Genomic DNA, 22,254 nt, shown 5'->3' with positions numbered 1-22,254 from the left:
CATAGGACTGCATTTCGTTTCTTCATGGATTGCATTATTTACAGAGAATTCAATTTTATACAATCGTTTATCCCATTAGCTTTGCTTCTTTCCAAAATATATATTTATTATTATTTTATATCTTCAAGAGTAATCATACTCTTTCTTTTCAAATTAATTCAGTAACAATAAAAATATTTATAATACTCATCATACATAGCACCATCTTGTTTCCAATCAAGCTTGAGCTTCGATACATCTGGTTGCGCATAAATACCATAAAATTTTCCGTGACGGAATTTGGACTAATACAATTTTAACAAACATTTTATCTACATCTACAGCCTCATCAACTGGGATTTGGAACACCAAAAGGCAGTGAAGCTATCATTCACGTCACTCGAACATTTATACATGCAAATAAAAATTCGAACAAGGTCATTCTAAAAATCGATTACAAAAATGCCTTTAACTCAGTTGAACGAGACATTATTTTAAAGGAAGTTAAACAAATCATTTCTCAATATTATTCATATTTTTAGCAAAGCTATGCAAATCCATCCACGCTATTTTAAAAAGAAAGGAAAATATCCTCATGTGTAGGAGTTCAGCAAGGCGATCCAGCAGGCCCGATGTTATTTAGTTCAGCAATACATCCAATTGCCCTTTCTCTTTCTTCAGAGCTAAATGTCTTCTACCTTGATGACGGAACTCTTGGAGGATCACCACAAACCGTGTTGGAAGATATAAAGAAGTTGATTATAAATTCAGAGAAAATAGGTCTACAAATAAACCCACAAAAATGTGAACTTTTCTTCAATTCGGAAAAAATCGACCCTAAAATTGTATCTGAATTTTCAAACATATTACCCGGAATACGAATAGTGAAAAATAATGAGATCTCATTGCTGGGTTCGCCACTACACGAAGAAGGAATCGAATACAATTTCGAGAAACACCTAAATGACCTCAAAAGAATATCATTCCGATTAGAAAGTTTAGCAGCCCACATTGCTTTCTTTTTGCTCAAAAATTGCTTCGGCATTCCTAAACAAACCTACTTTCTCCGAACAGTTCCAACATGGGTCAATCCCTCCAGACTTCTACAAATGGATCACATACTGAAGAAAGCGTTACAATCAACAATAAACTTCAATATCAACGAAACGCAATGGACTCAAGCAAGCCTTCCCATCAGAGTTGGTGGTTTAGGCATAAGAAAGGCTTCAGACCTATGCCTTCCTGCCTTGATTTCCTCTTGCCACGGAGCGTTGCCACTCGTTTCCAAAATTTTAAGTTATCCAGTTGACGAAGTGGGAATAAGCCATTTGACAGATGCTTTGGAAATTTGGAAAGGCATTTACGATGGAAAAACCCCGGTTTTAAAAGAGTCACAGAAACAATGGGATCAAATTATTCTAAACGAGGTAATCGAACACAAAATAGTCGCTGAAAACAACATTGAAAGTGCACGCATCAAAGCTTTAAGATAGAAGGAATCAGGAGCATGGCTACAGTCAACACCATCTATAAACATAGGGACATTCTTGAATGACAACTTTTTCAAAATCTGCATAGGGTTGCGCTTAGGCCTGAATATTTGTCATGAATTTATTTGCACTTGCAACAACAAGATGGACAAGAAAGGTCTTCATGCCTTGAGCTGCAACAAAAGTGGAGGAAGATTTGCACGTCATAGCGAATTAAACAACATATCAAAAGAACGCTTGCAAGCATCGACTTTCCGAGTATATTAGAACCTCCAGGAATGTTCAGGAAGTATGGTAAACGGCCAGACGGAATAACATTAATTCCGTGGAAAAAGGGTCTAAGATTAGTCTGGGATGTCACATGTGTGGATACGTTTGCTCCATCTTATCTACAATCCACAAGTATAAAAGCAGGGAGTGCAGCGGAAGCGGCTTGTTCACTCAATCACTCAAAATACTCTAAACTTAAAGAAGACCATCATTTTATAGCCTTTGCTACCGAAACAACAGGTGTCTTCAGCAAAGAAGCAATGGATTTTTTGAAAGAACTAGGAGCAAGTCTGACAGCAAAAACAGGAGACCCTAGAAGCTATCAATTTTTACTGCAACGCGTAAGCATAGCCATACAAAAAGGCAATGCTGTCAGTATTTTGAGATCCTTCCCTTCTTCCCATAAGCTTGAAGAAATACTTTACCTTAGATAGAACACTTTAACCTGGCATAAGAAGAACTTGAAGACAACCTGAAGAAAGTAGAATCTTTTCATTTTTATTTATAGGCTATATATTTCATTAACTAATATTTAATAAGATGGAAGCAGAAGATTTGAATATAAATAAGTTTTGAACTTATGTTTAATAATAATTTTTATTTTTGGAAGTGAATATTAACTGAATATTGTAATAGTAAATATACACTTGAATGAACAAATCACTGTAATTTAAAATTTAAACAGCAAAGTAATTTTGTTCCTGTATTCTTTCATATTTTATCTGGATACGATGTACATTTATTCGTGAAAGAACTAGGTTGCACGCCTGGAAATATATGTTTTTCCGCAAAGAAAAAAAAGTCATTGTTATCAAAACATTTAAATTCTTTTAACAGACTACAGATACAAATATAGTTATTGTTGTACTTTTCTTCTCCTATTTGCTGAGGCCTTCAGCCAATCCTGTAAGTCTTCTTGTTCACCGTTATTATAATTTAAAATAAAGTGTGGTTTATAAATATATTCTTAATGAATTTTTACTGTTGAGACGTATTTTTCACTAGGATTAGAAGCCGGGTGATATGGGGATATACTGATTTCCTTAATACCATTAGCATAAAGAAAATCCTTAAATTTAGGTGATATAAATATGGAATAATTATCATGACATATTCTAAAAATAAATCCATTTCCACACAGTAATTTATATAACTTATTCATCACACTTTGTGAAGACAAGACTTTAATTGGTTCTAAAAATACTCTTAATTCCCTAATAATATTACCTAATTCAGGGCCCTTTAATTGATATATTGGCAAAAGGCATATTCCAAAGGTTAATTAGACAATAGTTATTTACCTGTTCGAAGTGGGAAAGTTCAGTTTCCATTTCCTCAAAATTATTCTGATCATAAAACCTTGAAATAAAATCTCCTGTTATATTCATATTAGAGGATATAGATTTTACCTCAAAAGTAAATGCAAATAGTCTAATGTAACGCTCCTATCCACCCGTCTCCGCATAAGAACCCGAAGGAATTAAACCAAATTTATATATATATAAAAAAATAAGAAGATTCCTCCGGACTCATACAAGGAAACTAATGGCAGACGGAGCATTGAGGGAAGTACAGGTCTCAGCCGAGTTCTCTTTCGCTATACATCTATGATCCAATATTCGAAATTTGCATAAATATTTATCAATAAATATAAACAAAACACAACAATTCAGATGTTCATATAAATTTTATTACAAACTAGGGTGGTGAATATGCAGTCAATCGTTAGTTGACCATATATACACACCGTTAAAAGAAAAGCAAGCAGACAAAACACACTAGAAAGCATACACTAGAAATTCTGTTCAGTAGAAATTTTAAACGAGAATCCGGGCTCTAACTTTTCTCTCAGAAATTTCAAAAAAGCTATCGATTATATTCAAATTCCAAAAATATTGATCAACAAATCAAAAATGTGAAGGAGAATAATGCAAATACTAATTAACTGTGTGAATACCGACCAAAAAAAAAATTCAAGAAAGGCAAAAACAATTCAAAATTACAATAATCTCGTAGTTCGCAAACAAATATACAAATCCGAGCTTTTACTATCTATTACTTTTACTAATCGTGATTCAAATTTCAAAGAATAACTCAAACTCTAAAAAATTCATAAATTTCATAGCTACTTGACTGAGTTATAACAAATTACAATTAATATTTGGAAATTCAGAAATTACAACAAGGTTATCTCAGCAGCCGAATAATTCAATAGAAATTCCAACTTCGATATCTCTTATCGATCAGATGAAAAACAATCCAATAATAGCATTAATTAAAAAGGTATAAGAACTTTTGAAACAACCTAAGAGTTTATAGAATTAATGGGGAGAAAGAAAAATCTTCCAATCAATTTACTAATTTATCAGCCTAAAGAAATTCAATTCTCGCAATGTTGAACTATTAAAAAAATGTTAATACTACAAAAATTCAAAACAATATAGAAAAACACAAGTTGTATTAAATTTCAGCCTTAAACAGTCATATATCCTGCATTTCTAACTAATCTGAAGCAAAAATACAGCAATGAATGATTTTTCAATTTTTAGTACGAACTTTCGACTCAACCTAATATTTGTTCTGAATTTCACTTAAATACAAAACCACTTATACCAAGAATTTCCATCCAAAAAATCGGATTAGTTTTACATAAGTCATGAAAGTTATGAGTCTAAACTTTCTCGATCAATTTCTAAATCCTGAACGATTAAATAAAGTAACTGGTGTTCAGAGCATTAATTCGCTTTTTCTCGGCCAATTCAAAACTATCGCAAAAAGTACAAGAAAAAATATTCTTAAATTAAGCAGATAGGAAGGAGATCAAGAATACTGGATCATAAAACCACGACTCGACACTCTTCATGGGGGGGAGGGGAATTCCGTAGAGAAAAAGATATTTAAAAAAAATTGACAAAATCACAAGATATAAGCTGAAAGACCAATCAAAATGGACTAATCTACAACCCACTCTTCGGTAAAACACTTCTACCCCTCTACACATGCAGGCAAAATAGGTCACTTACCATTAATATTATAGACGTAACAATTTTTAATCCTTTTAGTCTACCTGTCCAGGACTTCAGAATCTGCACCCTTTGGTCTCTTTGTAGACTTGTATTTTTTTACACTACTGACCGATTAATGGAATTACGGCAGTGTAACGTCGTTTTTGTCAAAGCGAGCCTACTGATCAAAAAGGACTCTCGACAAAGACGAAGAAAATTCGAGTAAAATCCAAAGCAGCAAAAACCAATAATATTGTGCGATAAGTGACACAGAATGAAAGCACAAACTTCAATAAAATAATATTGTAACACGCTCATTACTATAGGTCAAACAGACCATGCTGCCCACTTGAATCACATCCGACCATTTTAAACTTTTCTTCTTTTTTTAAAAAGAAAGAACAAAAAAAGCACAAAACAAATTCGTAATCTTTCACTCGTATTTAACAGAATTAAGCAGCACTGAAATACGTGATATTGCCTTTCATAAGTCACTCACTTTCAAAACCACACTACACTGTCGATCCACGTCAACCATAACCAATTATACGAAGCACAGCCAAGAGGCAGAAACAAGCAAAAGAACAGAACTCAAGGCTAAGACATGTTGTCCCCGAGGAATATAAAATCAAGTCATCGCCGGGAAGCTTCCTCCCACGAACGACAGCTTGAATTCGAATACAAGGTTGCCAGCTCTGAACACCAACTTTATTCTCTCGTTCTTTCTAACATTTTTTTTTAAAAAAACTACCAAATGATTAATACATTTGAAAACCTTAGTTATATTACTTTTTACTATACAAACAATGAAATCTTTTAAATTTTAAAAGTCGGCAATTATGAACAACTCAGAAAAAGATAAAAAGTACATTTCTTTACAATAACAATTCTCCTTTAACTCAAACCAAACTGAAAAATTGCATCTAAGATACTTATGTAACAGATCGTTACATCTGCTGCCTCCTGAAGAAAAAATTCACAAACAGGGAATTTTTTATACATAGATAACCTGAAAATAAACAGATATACAATATTATAAATATTAAAATTCCAATAGGTATAAACATTGAATAGTTCTTCAAAAATTATAGTTATCTTATCAAAAATGTCACCAATTTACTATTATTAAATTCTAACAGCCTCAAAAATTTCATTTTATAATTACTTTGTAATTATCCAAATTTTAATATTATCAAAGAATTATTCCAGATCATCTAACAATAAATTCAAGTTGATAATTTAATTACATTAACTATATAAACTTTAAAAATTTTACTAATTTTACATTTTAATCACCATTAATTTAAAGAATTATATGACCTACAAAATTCTTAATGCAACCAATTTTTGTTGAAACAACATTTGAATAGTCATTCTTTATCGAGTCAATGAAATTTAAAATATCAGGACTCCTATAACTCCAGGACTCATTTACTGAATTTGGTTTTTCAACCTGAGTGTAAGGCTGGTTTTTCACCTGACCCGACCGATCTTCAACAATTTTTGAAATCGAATCACCATTCGACAAATACTTCTTATTTCGTTCCAAAAGGGCATGGAATTTTTCCGCTTGCTCAACGTCCACGTCTGAGGTTTCTGAAGAACTGTCTTTTAAGAGGTCCTTCCTTGGCAATAGTTCTTTATAGTTTTCATAACTTTTCGTATCACTAAGATGTTTATCTTTCTTCTTCTGATCTAAATCCATTGCTGGAAGACAGCCTTCTTCCTTGATTTTGTTTTCGGCCAAACTTCTCTTTTTCTTCTTAGTCCTATTCTTTCTCTTCTTCTGATTACTAGAAATTAACGAAGCATCAACCACCGAAGACTTCCGAGGAACACTCTGGGACTGATCCGTTGATACCTTTTGTTCATCACCTTTATCCATCAATAAGGTCCTTCTCGAAATTTTACTTAACGGAGAAGCAAGCTCACCTAATTGTTCATCATAAGGCATTGGTGAAATCCTAGCCATATCTGAAGAAACTTTAACACCACCATCTTCTACCGAACTCTTCATAAAGTCCCACTGTCTATTATTCTGAACCTCAGCCGCCTTTGGTACATGATCATCAATCATAGTTCCCAATAGATTTTCATCAGCACCACTACATGGACTAAATCCCCTAACCACTAATGGATCATCTTTATTTAAATCGCACACAATCATATTACGCAAGTCTAACAATTGAGTAGGATTAGGAGCGTTGATTTTCAAAATTCTTGATTCGAAATTATCATAGTCTAAATCGCATTGCACTTCTTTATTAGATCTTCCCACTGAATTCAAATCGGCTCGAATGAAGATGGAAGTCAATCCAGAACGAAGAACAGAATCTGAAGCACCATGTTTTTTACCCATACTCGAACAGTTTTTGTGGCCGACACGATCACCAGTCCTAAACTCCAAATCTCACATTCCTCGGTGGTAACTCAAGCGAATTCTTCTCTTTCCATTGTAAAGAATTAAACTATTATTATTATAGTCAACCACTGCACTAGTTGCTCTCAAGAAAGACATACCCAAAAGACACTCGCACGGTAGTTGCTCTACAATTCGAAAATTCACCCTTTCAAAATGTCCAGACAAATTCACGTTGAATGATATTTCTTCCTTCGTAACGAAATTTAGTCCCGAAGGAGCATTAACCACTCGTTCTTCTACTACTCGAATGTATTTCTCGGCATTACAACGTCTCACTAAGTTATGGGTGACGAGATTAAAACTTGATCCACTGTCAATGCAAATTAAAACCGAAACACCATTAATTTTGCCATAAACAAACGTCGCCACAACTCCATCTAATTCGGATGGGATTCTTCGATCAAAATTCGATAATTCACTCTTAGGTCGGTCTTTATTTTTCTCTAAATGCAATCCTGAAGTCATCTGATTCCGTAACTTTCCTTTCAATTGACTCGATTGTTCATTCGAAAATAACTTACAAGTTTTCTGATTAATTTCGGATTTATGACCAAAATTTCGGTTATCCCGACTATTAGATAATACTACATTCTGTTTTCCTTTATTACTTCCCATAAATTTATTATATTCAAGCTGATCCCTATTTCTAAGTACATACTGTTCAGCAATACTAATCAGTTCAACTCTATCACGAGGAACATAAAAATTCAACATACGAAACCTTTGGTTAGGATGCATTCCATTCAAAATGATTTTAACAAGCTCTGATTCTTCCATCGTCATACCAATAACATTCATGGATATCACTATTGATTTAACATAATTATCCATTAATTCATTAAGTTTTTGTTTCCTGTAAATACGCTCGGAAATAAGGGTATGAATACATACAGGAGTGATAAACTTCTCTAACAAAATACGTCTCAGAGTTTCCCAATTCATACTATCATTTAATGCAGAAATAATATTCCGCAATACAGCCCCTTCGCACTTCGAAACCAATACTGTTAATATCATTCCTAATGAATAGCTTGTTTCCAGCAAAACTTCTTCAATCCTAAATAATAACTCTAAAATCAGCAAGCTATTATTGCCATCAACATTCCTAAATTCTCTAAATATATTTTCCAAGTACTCAGAAGATCGTTGATATTTTACCATAAATTTATGTTCCATATCTAAAGTCATACTCTGAGGAATAGAATGTGACACTGGATTTACTAAATTTAATCTTGGTCCTTGATTATTTGGATTCCTACCATCTAAATCAAAATTAGGATTTAAATAACCAAAATTAGTATTTCCTGCTTTAGGGGTACTGTTCCGAATATAAGAAACCCTTCTGTAATAATCACCAAGGTTTAAATATCTACTGGCAAATCTATCATTTGGATCATTATTTTGATACGGCCTAGTATAAAAGTTCTCTGGAGATGGCTCAGCAAAACTAACCTGACGAGATCTCTCCTATTTTCATCTAAACTCGGAGCATTCGCAACTCTACTATAACCAAGGGTATCATCAGATAAATGTATTGAATTATTATAATCATTCTGTACATTGGAAGGAAACCGTCTAAGTGATGACGAAGTAACTAACGTTGTTTTCACTTCAATCATTTTTGTTTATTATGAATACTCTTTGCTTGTAATTTACTAGATCGATATCCTATGCTTTGTAAATTAGGAAAATATATATAAACAAAAATAAACTCAACTTTTTTTCAGCACGCAGCTATATTTTTAGAGTTCTTGTGAGCTTTGCTTTTATTCTTTATGGGACTATATTCCTTTATTTGAACTCAAATTTATTTGACTCCAAAAACTGTGGTTTCGCTACTATTGTCTGTCATTTTAGCTCATTTATATATATATATATATATATATATATATATATATATATATATATATATATATATATATATATATATATATATATATATATATAAATCAGCATCCTCCAAGTTGCGGGGCTGAATTTGGATTTAATCAGCATCAGAAGTGTCACTTTGCGTCTGTATATTTGATACTATCATCGGTCGTTTTCGATCATTTATAAATGTCCCTAAACCTGATCCCTTCTTTAAGTTCACAGTCAGTGATATGACGACACCATATCAGGCCTGATCCTAATCAATGATGAAAAATGTTCCCAGATCGGTAGCGTGGTTGAAGAGTGATGAAGTCACAAAGACGTTACTTTCATTTTTAGTACAAAAGACATCAGAGGATGGCACCTCATTTATCTTTGAAAATTTGATTGCGACCGGTTAGGTGGTTCAAGTGTTATTAAGTTTTTATTTATTTTTATGTATCTCCCTCTTTCTTCCCTTTCCCTAAAGTTCGAAGATCAAAATGATATAATAGAAACCACCCCAGGTGCGAATCTCATCTATCTTGAAAATTTGATTGAGAACCTTCAGGTGGTTCAAGAGTGATGAAGTCACAAAGAAAGTAACTTTTACTTTTATTTCTTTTACGTATATCTTCCCCCTCCAACCTACGTTCTGCGGTCAAAGTAAAATCAGAAAATCGTCCCAAGTCAGATCCTCACCTCTGTTAAGAATTTGATAAAGATCGGTTGTGTTGTTCAGGAGTTATTAGGTTTTATATATTTTCATATATACACATATGTATATCCCCCTCTCTTCACCACCCGTAAGTTCTACCGTCTTGGTGAAATTATAAAAAAATCTTTTTACTCCAAATCTTAGTCTGTTGAAAATTTGATTGAGATCGGGTGGTTGGAAAGTTATTAAGTCACAAACCTTGTCATTTTTATTTTTATTTATGTTGATTTTTATATATCTCCCCAACCTCCTCCTCCCGTACGTTGTTCCACAAAGTGAAAAAATAAATTCTATCCCTGTGCCAAACTTCATTTATGTTGAAAATTTGATCGAGACCGGTTTTGTTTTCCAAGAGTTATTAAATTTTATTTATTTTAATATATGTATCGCCCCCTCCCCTCCCCTAAACTACTGTCAAAAAGTGAATAGACGAAAAAACTCCCAGGCCAGAACCGTATTTACATAAAAATTTTTATCGAGATTGTTGGAGTGGTTCGAGAGATTAAGAGTCACAAACATATTTACTTTCAATGTTATAATATATATAAATAATATAAAATATTTATATCTCGTTTCTGAGAGATTTATTCTCCACTGTCCGTTTTATGAATAATATAAAATCAAGCCATCCTTCTACAGAAGCCCCACTAACTTACTTTTTCCATTATTTCTCCATTAAGCTGAATTTTACTTTTATCTCTATCACTTTATTTGAACTAACGTTCTATATTTTACCTGCACTCTTTTTTCGTTACAATAGTAACTTTGATATCGTCGATAATTCTTGTGAAGAAACGGTTAATGTCAAGTAGCACTGTTAGAAGCCTATTGTAATGGTTTTAAATATAATCTCAAATATTTAGGATGAAAAGGTGTTACAATGAAAAGACATGCGTATATTTTCTAACTTAAACAGTAATATTGTGTTTTAAACATATACCTATAAATAGTAATAAGAGTAATACCTATAAATAGTAATAAGAGTAATACCTATAAATAGTAATAATATATTTTAAATGTCCAAATATCTCAGAAATTTTGGAGGGCTATATCCTTCCCTTAACTAGTAAATAGTTACAAATTTAAGTGTAACCATAAAAGCTCTGTCTTTTTTACTCCCACAACTTATGTCATCTAAGACACCTGGATGTCAAAAATTGTCCCCGTGAGAATCTACGTCCTACTGCCAACGTTCTGGAAGGCAATGAATTCCATCGCGGAAGAACTTGGTGGGTCGTGAAGCGAAGAATTTATCAAGTTCATTTTACACCTCTACTAGGGATTTGAACTGGCGTCCTCTAAGTTGATTATCCAAGGAATGGAACAGTGCAATGATAATCGGACAGTGCAATGTTCAGCGAGTATGGCGGATGTAATAATGTTTCACATGCAAGTTCTAGAATGGTGTCACGGGTCACGCAACTTCCTTGATGCTCTGTCCAGCTGGTAGCAATTTCAGATGCACCATGGCGCGAGCAGTCCGCCAAAATCATAGAAGGATCTTCGTCTAGTGCAGTGCTGGTTTCGACTGTTTTGGAATCAGTGCATAGGATTCTTACCAATGATGATGGTGCCGTATAGCTTCGTTCAGTACCCAATTCTCATCATATGTTAACATTCTGTCCAGAGGTGTCTCCTTCCTGAGACGAGACAGGAAAGAAGTACAGGAATCTTCTCGTTCTGTCCTCTGGTCCACAGTCGAGTCATATGGGGCCCATCGACCAAACTTGTAATGCTTCCCAGATTGATGGAAGTGCTGCCGAACAGTTTCTACCTTACACTAAATTTAGTCCAATTTCCTCACATGTGTGGCACTGTTCGCCTCCTGTTTGCTGCCTGAAGGTCTACATTTTGTACATGTATTCGTTGTCCGGCACGTCATGTGTCTTTGAGTGTTTCGTCACTATCTTTATACTTGTTAAGCATAGCTGCACTGTTTGCGTAGTCAGAACACGCTCACCAAAGACCTGATATTTATTTCGCCCCGATGCAGTTGCGTTTGACCTTAGTTTGAACTCATAAAGCGTAAACGACCTTATGCCCCTCATAGGAGACCACATGTTTACTCTGTTCTTACGCAACTTCACGGTGTAACTGAACTCCCACAACCAGGTAGTATGGTGTATACCTACAGAAACAACTGTCCTTCTCCTTATCTACATTTGCATTTGACTCACGGTGTGAGGGCCAATTGAACACAGACTTAAACACAAACCGACATAACTTTCTTAGTTACCTCTATGTAATACCGCATACCTCTGAAACAAGACTATTTTCCCCGCAATTCACGTCAAACTATGCAATCGTCTTGCTTTCGTGAAAGAGGCAAATTTTCCCTTATTGAACAGAAACATAAATCTACATTAAGGTTTAAGTTAACTTTATTCTCGCCTACTCATTTAACCTTGAACGTTAGGAGACTCACTGCAACTTTCCAGTGAGAAATTCTAATTGATATCTGTATCTGATCTGATTTTTATTGTAGTTTAGTATCACGTAGTTAGAAGTGATAATCTTCTTCATATGGCGTAAGTTTAATGTAGGTTGTTTGAAAAGAATGAAATGACATTTCTTGTTTTCTTCCTTTGTAAGTTCAAGAAGACGTGTGATCAATGAAGGTTAATAATTATAAAGGAATAGGCGAAACGAAAATATTGTAAAAAGCTGAGAAACCCAAGAAAACTCATTGGCTTAGTAATGCCCAACCCAATGGTTTCACCAGGCGTGACCCTGAGCTAACCACACTAGATGTGAGCATTGTACCGCAGAACTATAGTAGATTTTCAAATCTGCTTCATTTATACCGATATTAGTAAGATCGGTTACATGGTTACTCGGATTGGTTACTCGTATGGATTTACAATAGTGTACAAAGTTATCATTTCACAATTTATTCAGAATATTCTATTCAGTAGTTACATGAATATCAAGAAGTATTAAACTGGGAAATGATGACAAGAATATGAGTGTATCTGCTCACGATACACAATGGAGCTGAAATTCATATGAACGAAACTCTAATTCTCACATAAGAAAAATTTAATTAGTATCCTTTTTTCAGTTAAATAAACACAATAGTGTTCTTTGCTATGAAAGTTCTTTCTAAATATATATTAAAAATGTTTTGTGCATAATTAATATTTGTTGTAAAAAAAATCAACTAATGTTCCCTCAAATATTTATTTATTCTTGTTTTCGCTTTTGATATGTTTAGGTTTCTTTCCTAGTTAACTCAGAATGGTATGTTGAAAGATATGTTTAACCATAGTTTTCGTCTGTAAGTTTTTGTCAAGAGGTAAAATATTAGTGCGGGGAGGTAAAAACAATTGTTTTTCATAAAATGAATATAATTGTTATGCCGTAAATAGTCTTTATGTCTAGAACAGTAATTTATATATATGTTTATAATTCTCTCTTCATTATACAGCTTTCAAATGAGTATAAATATAATCTTAAAGTCTAGTAAGCTGATGACAAACAATATAATAAATCTGTATATCTTGTTTCTGTTTTATTTCTTAAATTACTGATCTTTTAAATAAAACAAAATATTTTTCTTTCTTCTTGGAAATTCATTAATCTTCACCTGATGTCTCTAATCGTATAGCGAAACCAAAATAAAATTTAGAAGATAATAATAAATATTTTTCTACCTATCTTGTTAATTAAGCTGTGTAGTATTGTCTTGGTAACTTTTTAATGAAAACCTTTATAAATGCATTTTCCAGTAAGCGGTTGAAATTAATATGTGGCGTGGATACCAAAAATCGAGTATTATATTAGCAAAGAAACGATAATTTTTCGTTAAAATCTAAGCATGAGGAGCTCATCTTGACGAGCTCAGTGTGGACTATCCACTGATGTCCTTGGATGCCTTCGGAACTTTTCTTCTTTTCTGCTACAATGTTATAAAAGGAGTCGGCTCCTTGCATCTGTCAATCGAGTGTTCTTTCAACTATCATTGCTTAATACGGTTAAATACAGTATTGAAGTGTTATTTTAAACATTTGCCTGTAAAACTATGACAGAGCATTTATGAATATTTTGAAATCAAGAATAACGAGTGATTTAAAGGCTATATTTTCTTTAAATAATTCTATAATAGTATTTCTGTTAGATAATTTACTTCTGTAATATTTGGACATTCTATATTCTCCTCTAGCTCCCTCTGTTGATTAATCTCTCTCTCTCTCTCTCTCCCCCACACACACACACACTCAGACACATAAAGGACTTAGGATTTTAGGTTTCTAGGTTTTTGGGCATCTAAGTTCATTTAGCCCGTCACAGTTGAGGGATGACGTCCCTCGGCGAGCAAACTATAAGGATAAAGGCAAGGAAGGAAGTGGCCTATGACCTATAAGGTAGGTAAAACAGTGGAAAACCCAGGAAAGCTTCATGCAGGATGCCTGCCCTGAAAACTCGTTTTACACTTTTTCGACCGAGAGCCCCATCGGGAATCGAACCCGGGACCGCTCGCACCGAAGGCGAGAGCGCTTGCGACTATGCTACGCTGGGTCACCACACACACAAACACACACATACAAAAAATACAAACACATTCGTATCTCTTCCTATGCCTATGTGTACTTGGTACTTTTCTATCTCTTTGTAAATTATTTAAATAATAGTCTTATTGCTTGGTGAAATAAAGATAGACATTTGTCATTTGAAATAGAGATTCATTATATTCTGAAATAATATATTTTTCTGAAACAATTTTAATGTGGTAACAGTTTCACTTCTACGTTACTTCATCGAGCTTCTTTACATTGACTCCATTTTGGAGAAGATAATCCATGCTTGGTGTTGTCTGTACGAAACAATTTTAAGAAGAATTTAATTGTGAAGAAAAATCAAAAGGCATGCTCTGTTAAAGTAAACTACTTTATTAAGAAACCACAATACTCAGGAGGTTGAAAATAGAGCATTTGTAGTTGAAATTGATACAAACCAGAAATGAATGTATTCTGAAGAACATAAAATAGTCTTTATTAATCCAAAATGAAATACAAATGTTCAGACAAGTTTCGTAATAATCTGTACAAAGTAAAGAAAATGTATCACTTTTATATCATCGAGAAAATCAATGGTTCTTCCTAAAAATACAAACCGTCACATTTCAAAATTTGAAACAGAATTAAGAAAAGGTCCCTTTATTGGTTTCTGTCATTCTCAATTCTTCAGTGTGTTAAACTCACATGTCACACTGCGTGGAAGATATCCCAGATTCTCCAATGAGAATTAGTTACTCTTTCATTGCATTGTTATGACAAACGTATCTTGAAGACTAAAGAAAGTACATATGCTTGAAAGATGCATTACTATTTCCGCGATTCTCTTCTTATCACGTCGTGGGCACTGAATAAATCATAAAATATCCAGCTATTCATTGTCCAGAACTCTCACAAAATATAAAATTGTTTAATAGAGAAAGATTTTATATTTTTTTCTGAGTCTCTTGCCAGTAAATCTCAGTATTTGTTTGACTGACATAGTGTTACAATAATTAGCCTAATTTAGTAATGCCAAAATCAAGAAAGAAGGACCAATAATGTTTTTATAAAGAAAACAGTCACATTCGATTGCGACAAATAGATTGGTTTACTTGTATATATTGTAACAGGAAGTTTAGAAAAATATATATATAAAAATGAGAGAAGCATACCATATATTAATTGCTATTTCTAAGGTTTGGCAATGAAGAGATATTAAAAAATCTTATAATTGAATCCAATGACGTTCTACTGCTACGCTTCCTTTATGTATTACACAGTTTCGTAATTCTTTTCCTTTTTCTGCCGTGGTACAAAGATTCGATTATAAATAAAATCAAACCTGTTAGTAATCCAAAGGATAATAACAAGAATGCTCCAAACATATCATTAATGGCAAACGTTTTCTGACTACCTTCTTCTAACCTTGTAGGTCCAGTGAGAGAAAGAGAAAACAGTACATCATTGTGCCATTTTTCAGTTAGACCAGCAAAATAACATCTTTTCATAATGGTACTAAACACCTCTACAAATGGTGATCCTCTTTTAAAAAGGAAACAAGCAGGAAAAACAAAAACCTTTTCTGAAACTATATGCAACAAGGGATGTCCACCCAAATCAATAAAAGATTGGCTGTACTTCAAATATTCAGAGTAAGATTTACTATAAAAGAAAGCATAATTCTTGGTTTTGATTATTCTCTCGAATCCCTCAGGGATTGTAGACACTGGATCATAATTACTATATACAGCTTTGAGTATACCTGTTGAGGAATTAAAGTGTCTTTTAAGTCGATGTAAGCTGCCAACTTTAATTCCAGATTCCACCATTTCTTGCAAAGTATCAATGGGAGGATACTTCTTTGGAATAGTCATAAAACCAAACAACTTTGCACTGTAAGAGTTGAAGATCACAAATGCAGGAAAAACCCATAACAAGAACATCACTCTCATAATTGTTATATTTTCAGGTGGTTTGGTGGACATTCCTAAGAGAATGGACAGATTATTAAGTAATGTCAAATGCCACGGAGTCATTCTTTGTAATATCTTATTTAGTACAACGTTTGTAGCAAAAGAGGAAAGTATGTAGGCACAAAACGTAGATATCCAAATACTAGGCTTAAATGGGAAATACACATTCATCCACTGAGGGTAGTTATCTTGAGCAGGAACAGTGAAAACACCTTCAACTGTATCACTTACATGTACGCATTCCAAACTCAAGCATCTATCTGGGCTGCAGTTGGTAGTAGTCATATCTACCTCGTATAATCCAGACATTAATTCTCTTTCAACTTGGTCATATTTGCTTCTGTCATACTCATTTAAACACAACGTGAAATTACGATTTTGTGACAATACTTCTATTAAGTTCCCAGTTCTTCCTCTTAAAGTGAGTTTATCTTCCGAATCTTTTTCAGATAAATATTCATGTGGAGAGTTTGAACAAGTGATTGGTAATGGACACTGGTGTAAGTTCTTTGCTTTAAACGGAAACAAATCTCCATTACGATTAAGTTTATTAAATTGATACACGTCTACAAGTGTCTCCTTCACGTGTGAATCACAACTATCGACAAAAGGAAAATAGGTATATATATTTAGAGACTGAACTTCTCGACCAAAAATTACTGCTATGATATTAAATATATCATTCTCGAAAGAATGTTTGAACAGTTTACGAATGTCTGCTGAAGTAATTTTCAATGATGTTGAAACAGCAATTAATTTTGTTCGTGGATTCCAGAAAGACAGACCTCTTGATTTATTAATCATGTTTTCAAACATGTTAACGTCTTTGAATAGAATTAAGAAATATACAGAGTTTCTTATATTTCTTAGCCCAGCAAATTCCTTAGCGAGGTCATTTGGTTGAACATTACTTTCGAGTGTTATCACCGATTGTCCATATTTTCTCAGCAAAAGATCTGCGAAATACAATTTTTTCTCTTGAAGCACAACTACAGTTCTTCTATTGTAGTTGGTTTTCTCCATAATTGTCAACAAGCAGCGACTGATAAGATAGTCTGACTGAGTTTGCATGATTTGTTGTTTCATAATCTCATCCATGTGTACACTTGTGGTGGCAATTAGTTGCAAAACAATTGAGAGAATTCTAATATTCATCGCAAGAAAGGAATATCACCTGTAAATAGATAGATTGAACATTAATTATTTGTGTTCGGTCTTATTGTTTTGAATTTGCTAATTTTAATTAAATATTAACCCACAAGCAGCCTCGTATGCAAAAAAGTGCGAAAAATATCATTAATGAATGCATCTGTTTCAAAAGTTTGAGTGAAACATGACTTCTTTCTATTCTCACGGAGTTCTTCAGTTGGATATTCTAATAGTTATTGTTTTTATCCTGCTTGTCTATTTATGTTTATTGATAGGAAGTGAATTGTAAAGCACAAAATGTGCGGCACCCCCGCTGGGTCATTCTCTTTTCCGTCTGAGGTAAATGCGTTTTAGGTTTTGATTTTTTTTGATTTGATTTGATTTATTGACATATAACACAACAGGCACAGGCCTAATTACAGTGTTACATAGTATATCGCTATACAGATTATATAGGTTAATAAAGCTATTGGTCATAATTACATTTGTCTTACAAAATTAATAGACTTCTTAAAACTACTTACATCCATTGCCAGTACATCCAGGTTGAAATTTTCTTTAACTAAGGTGTTGTAGGTTGCACTAACTCTCCATATAGGAGATCTGCTTAAAACGTTTGTTTTCGCTGTCATACAAAAAAATGTATTTTTCGAAGCAGTGCGCAATCTAATAGATGGTACTTGGATACATATTTTTTCGTTAAGATCAGGACAGTCTATTTTGCCATGAAAGAGTTTGTGTAGAAACAATAAATCAATATTTCTTCTCCTGAGTTCTAATGTTTCAAAATTAAAATTTTCAACAAGGTTAATGTAGCTTTCAAATTTTGGATAGAATTTTGTTTTCTTAAGGGTAAGAAGCCTTAGAAACTTATTTTGAGTACGCTCAATCAAGAATGAGTATTTCTGTATATTAGGGTTCCATATATTACTACAATATTCTAATTTTGACCTGACGTATGCATAATACAGTACAATTAAAGTTTGATCATTTTGAAAATCTTTACTGACTCGATAAATATATCCAAGATTTTTGTAGGCTTCTTTGCAAATAGTTTCAATGTGTTGAATAAAGGTTAATTTTGAGTCAAAAATAACTCCCAAATCCCTTATAGAATCAAGCTTTTTCAGTTTTTCCCCTAATATTGAATAATTATATTGAATATATTTTTCTTTTCTAGTGAATGTTAAATAACTGCATTTACGAACATTTAACTTAAATTTATTGTTTTTACACCAAATTTCAAGATTTTGTAAGTCACTCTGAAGTTCTAAACAGTCCTGAATTGTTTCAATTCTGTTGAATATTTTAAGGTCATCAGCAAAGAGTAGATTTTTAGAAAACTGAAAGCACTCAGGAAGATCATTTACCGCCAAAATGAAAAGTAGAGGTCCCAGATTCGAGCCTTGAGGGACTCCAGATGTTGCATGGAAGATTTGAGATTTATGATTACGATACAATACAGTTTGTTTACGATTTTGAAGGTAGGAAGCAAAATATTGCAGAGTTGATTTCGAGAAGTTAAAGGATGCCAGTTTGTTTAACAGAATGTCATGGTCAATGACGTCAAATGCTTTAGAAAAATTAGTATATATGACATCTACTTGTCCTTGCTTGTCAAGTTCCTTCGAAATGTAGTCTGCTATTAGTGCTAGATTTGATACAGTAGATCTGCCCTTCAGAAATCCATGCTGACTGACAGATAATGCAGGTTTAACATGATCCATTATTCGCTTATGCAGTATATATTCATACACCTTGGCAAACGCAGATAAGATAGAAATTGGTCGGAACTGTTCGATATTGCTAGCTGAGTTTGTTTTGGGTATTGGACACACAACTGACTCTTTCCATTTTTCAGGAAAGGTACATGTTTTTATAGATAAATTAAATATAATATTCAGAGGTTGTAAGAATATATCTGAACAGCCTTTCACAATGTACGTTGGGATCATATCTGGGCCACTTGCTGTTTTCGATTTCAACTTCCTTACTGCTTCTTTTATTTCTTTTTCAGATATGAGAGGTAGTGAAAATATATCAAGAAGAGCACTGGAACGATCATTTAGAGACATGCTCGATACGTCATAGTCCGCTCTTGAGGAGCCATAGACTGAACTAAAATGTTGCCCGAATGCTTTAGCTATGTCCCTATCATCAGTAAGGTCGTGACCATTGTACTGTATGCGATCAGAAGACAAGTGACGCGATTTATTTTTAATGAAGGACCATAATAATTTCGGATCATTTTTCAATTTATCTTCTGTGCTGCTTAAAAACTCTTTATAAGCAGCAGTTATTTCTGCTTTAATTTCTCTACGCAGTTGACGAAATTGCTCTTCATGGTACTTAGTGTTACCTACACTGAGACGACTTTTTTACGATGATAAGTTTTACGTTTAATTTTATTAATAATATTCGGGGTAAACCATGTAGGGTAGATTTTATTAGTTGCTCTTTTACGGGGAATGCAATCATCAAATATTTGATACAATACTTCATAAAATAGATCGACAGCGTGATTGACATCCTTAATATGCTGCAGCATCCCCCAATCCACAGCTAATAGGTTTCGGTAAAGTTTTTCAAAATCTGCTTTCCTAAAATTATAACCTACTGTGTTAGGCACTGTTTTAAGTTTGGTTGAATACAATGCTGTAAACTGAATAAGAAGGGGAGGATGATGTTTATCTTCTATTACCAGTGGATCGCATTCTCTTTGAACTCTTACTTTTGAGAGATTTGTGAGAACAAGATCTAAGGTTCGGCCATTGCTATTAGGAATATTATTAATTGAAATCAAATTAAAGAGGGACATAAAATTGTCAAGACTTTTACATTTAGCTGATGACGTCATTAAATCGAAATTTGAACTAGTTATTTGTCGTAGATTCAGATCCCCTATACAAAGAATTGTGCAACCCACAGGACAATTTGATTCTACAAATTCAAAAAACTGTTCATATATATGAAGTGGTGAATCAGGCTCTATGTAAACAGTACAAATATACACGGTAATTGAGTCCAAAACCAGTTTGACAATTACACTTTCAAAGTTAGTTTCCCAGCTATTTACTTTTTGAATATTATATTTTTTAAGCGCAGCAAACAATACTCCCCCACCCTTAGTCTTTTTTTGTAGTTCAATATTTCTGTCTTGTCTCCAGACCACATACCTATCATCAAAGAATTCTGAGTCAGAATAATTTGTCGTTAAAGAAGTTTCTACCAAGCTAATAAAGTCATAAGAGTTAGATAAAACAGCATTATGAAAACAACTGGCTTTAGTACGCAGGCCACTGACATTTTGAAAGCACAAAGAAAATGTTTGGTTTTGATGTTTTGATTTTGATGGGTCACTGATTCTACCAAAGGAATAGTTACTTACTGGAAATGTTGGCTTCTGTAGTCTCTGATGGCAATTTTCCCGGCCATTTATTTTGCATCTTGAGCTGCACCCCTAGTGCGAGGGTCCTGTTGTTTCCCTGCCCCGCCTAACACTGCCTTCCTTTTGTCCCCGAGGGGTCATCCACCTTCCGTGTTTTCTGCCTTTGGATTTCTCTTGAAAGCTGTTTTCAGTATTGCTAACCACACGCACTTTTTCTTTATCCACACTCTCGCCTTTATCTTCATTACTGGTACACACCACAGAATTATTAGAAACACTAGCACTAGCACCAAATTCACTTCTCTTATTATTTTCATCACTGCTACGACTTTCACGGAAAATTTTAAACACTGTGTTACTTGTTGTGTCAGTACGATAGATATCCCCTTCAATCTTCAGTTTATTAAACACTAACACTGCGTACCTTCCTTCCTTCCTTGCCTCTTGTAGTTTTTCAGACAATAATCGTCTTTCAGCAAGCACTTTTTCTGAAAACTGCTCATGAATATACACACGGGATCCCTGCAACTTGGGTTTCGCTTCCAAAATTTCTGCTTTCTTTTTGTACCGCAGAAATTTCACAACTATATCCGACTGGTTACGCCCCCTACCTAAGAGATGTGCACGTTCTATGTCATCATGTTCTATGTTAATCCCCAACTTTTTTTCTATAATATCTTTCACAGCCGCCTCACAGTCTTTCCATGATGGTCGCAAGCCTTCACTTTTGACCTGCACATTTCGGAAGATAAGATTGTTTCTCTTGCTCTGATTTTCGTTATAGTCACACTTCATTTCAAGTTCATCAATTTTCTGTCGCAAATCACTGTTCTCGTCCTGCAAGTGGGCCACTTTTGCTTCTAGATCTTTCACTTCCTTTGAAAGGTCATCAAACTTCGACTGTAATTTGTCAATTTTTGCATCAATTAATCCAATCTTGTTCACGTTCGGTTCCATGCTGTTTAACTTTTGAAGGATGTCTTCTATTTTTTGTTCAAGAGCTTTGCTCACTGGCCCTGGATTTGTTTCAATGTTACCTATCAACAGCGCTATCAGCACAATTGCTAGGCAGATCGCCTTCCCACTTCCATATTTCTCCGTTGTTACAAGTTCTTCCTTCGAAACTTTCATTCCGAATGCTGCACTGAACCTGCCTATAGCAGCACGCCACTGCTGAATTGTAATGCCCATTGGGATGGAAACACTGATCACTCAGAGCTAATCCAAGACACGTCTGTTCTCTTCGACGGTGAATACAAATATCCCTCCCTGAATACAAATTTTACTACTTCGGTTGAAATTTAGAGGCGAATGATGTGTGAGGGGTTCTTAAGGTAATGTCAGATTATGGCATAGAACATGAAATTGATATTGATAGTGACATAAGTGATTAAGCATATAACTAAATCAATATGACAGTAATTCAGAATAAGGAATATCTGATACTGAATATGAGATTTTTTCAACCATACAGTTTGCGCGCTGCCGACGAGCTAAGATCTACAAGAATGAA

At 33.9% G+C, this 22,254-nt stretch overlaps 1 protein-coding gene across 1 annotated transcript; it reads right to left on the bottom strand.

Annotated features, from left to right (window-relative positions):
- Positions 1–15,496: 15,496 nt before the first annotated feature.
- On the bottom strand, positions 15,497–17,302 carry LOC145685259 (ionotropic receptor 21a-like). Its single transcript, XM_081757626.1, has one exon. The coding sequence runs from the start codon at positions 17,300–17,302 to the stop codon at positions 15,497–15,499; it is 1,806 nt and encodes a 601-aa protein (XP_081613752.1).
- Positions 17,303–22,254: the final 4,952 nt, after the last annotated feature.

The sequence above is a fragment of the Thermobia domestica genome, chromosome 5 (genome assembly GCF_964235325.1).
Source record: "Thermobia domestica chromosome 5, izTheDome1.hap1.1, whole genome shotgun sequence".
Lineage (NCBI taxonomy): Eukaryota > Metazoa > Arthropoda > Insecta > Zygentoma > Lepismatidae > Thermobia > Thermobia domestica.
The sequence above is the reverse complement of the archived record's forward strand: the minus strand, read 5'-3'. Positions and strand labels throughout refer to the sequence as shown.

Bases quoted from the DNA above. Each gene is read 5' to 3' on its own strand.
- LOC145685259 (XM_081757626.1), bottom strand. From the start codon at position 17,302: ATGGATGAGATTATGAAACAACAAATCATGCAAACTCAGTCAGACTAT.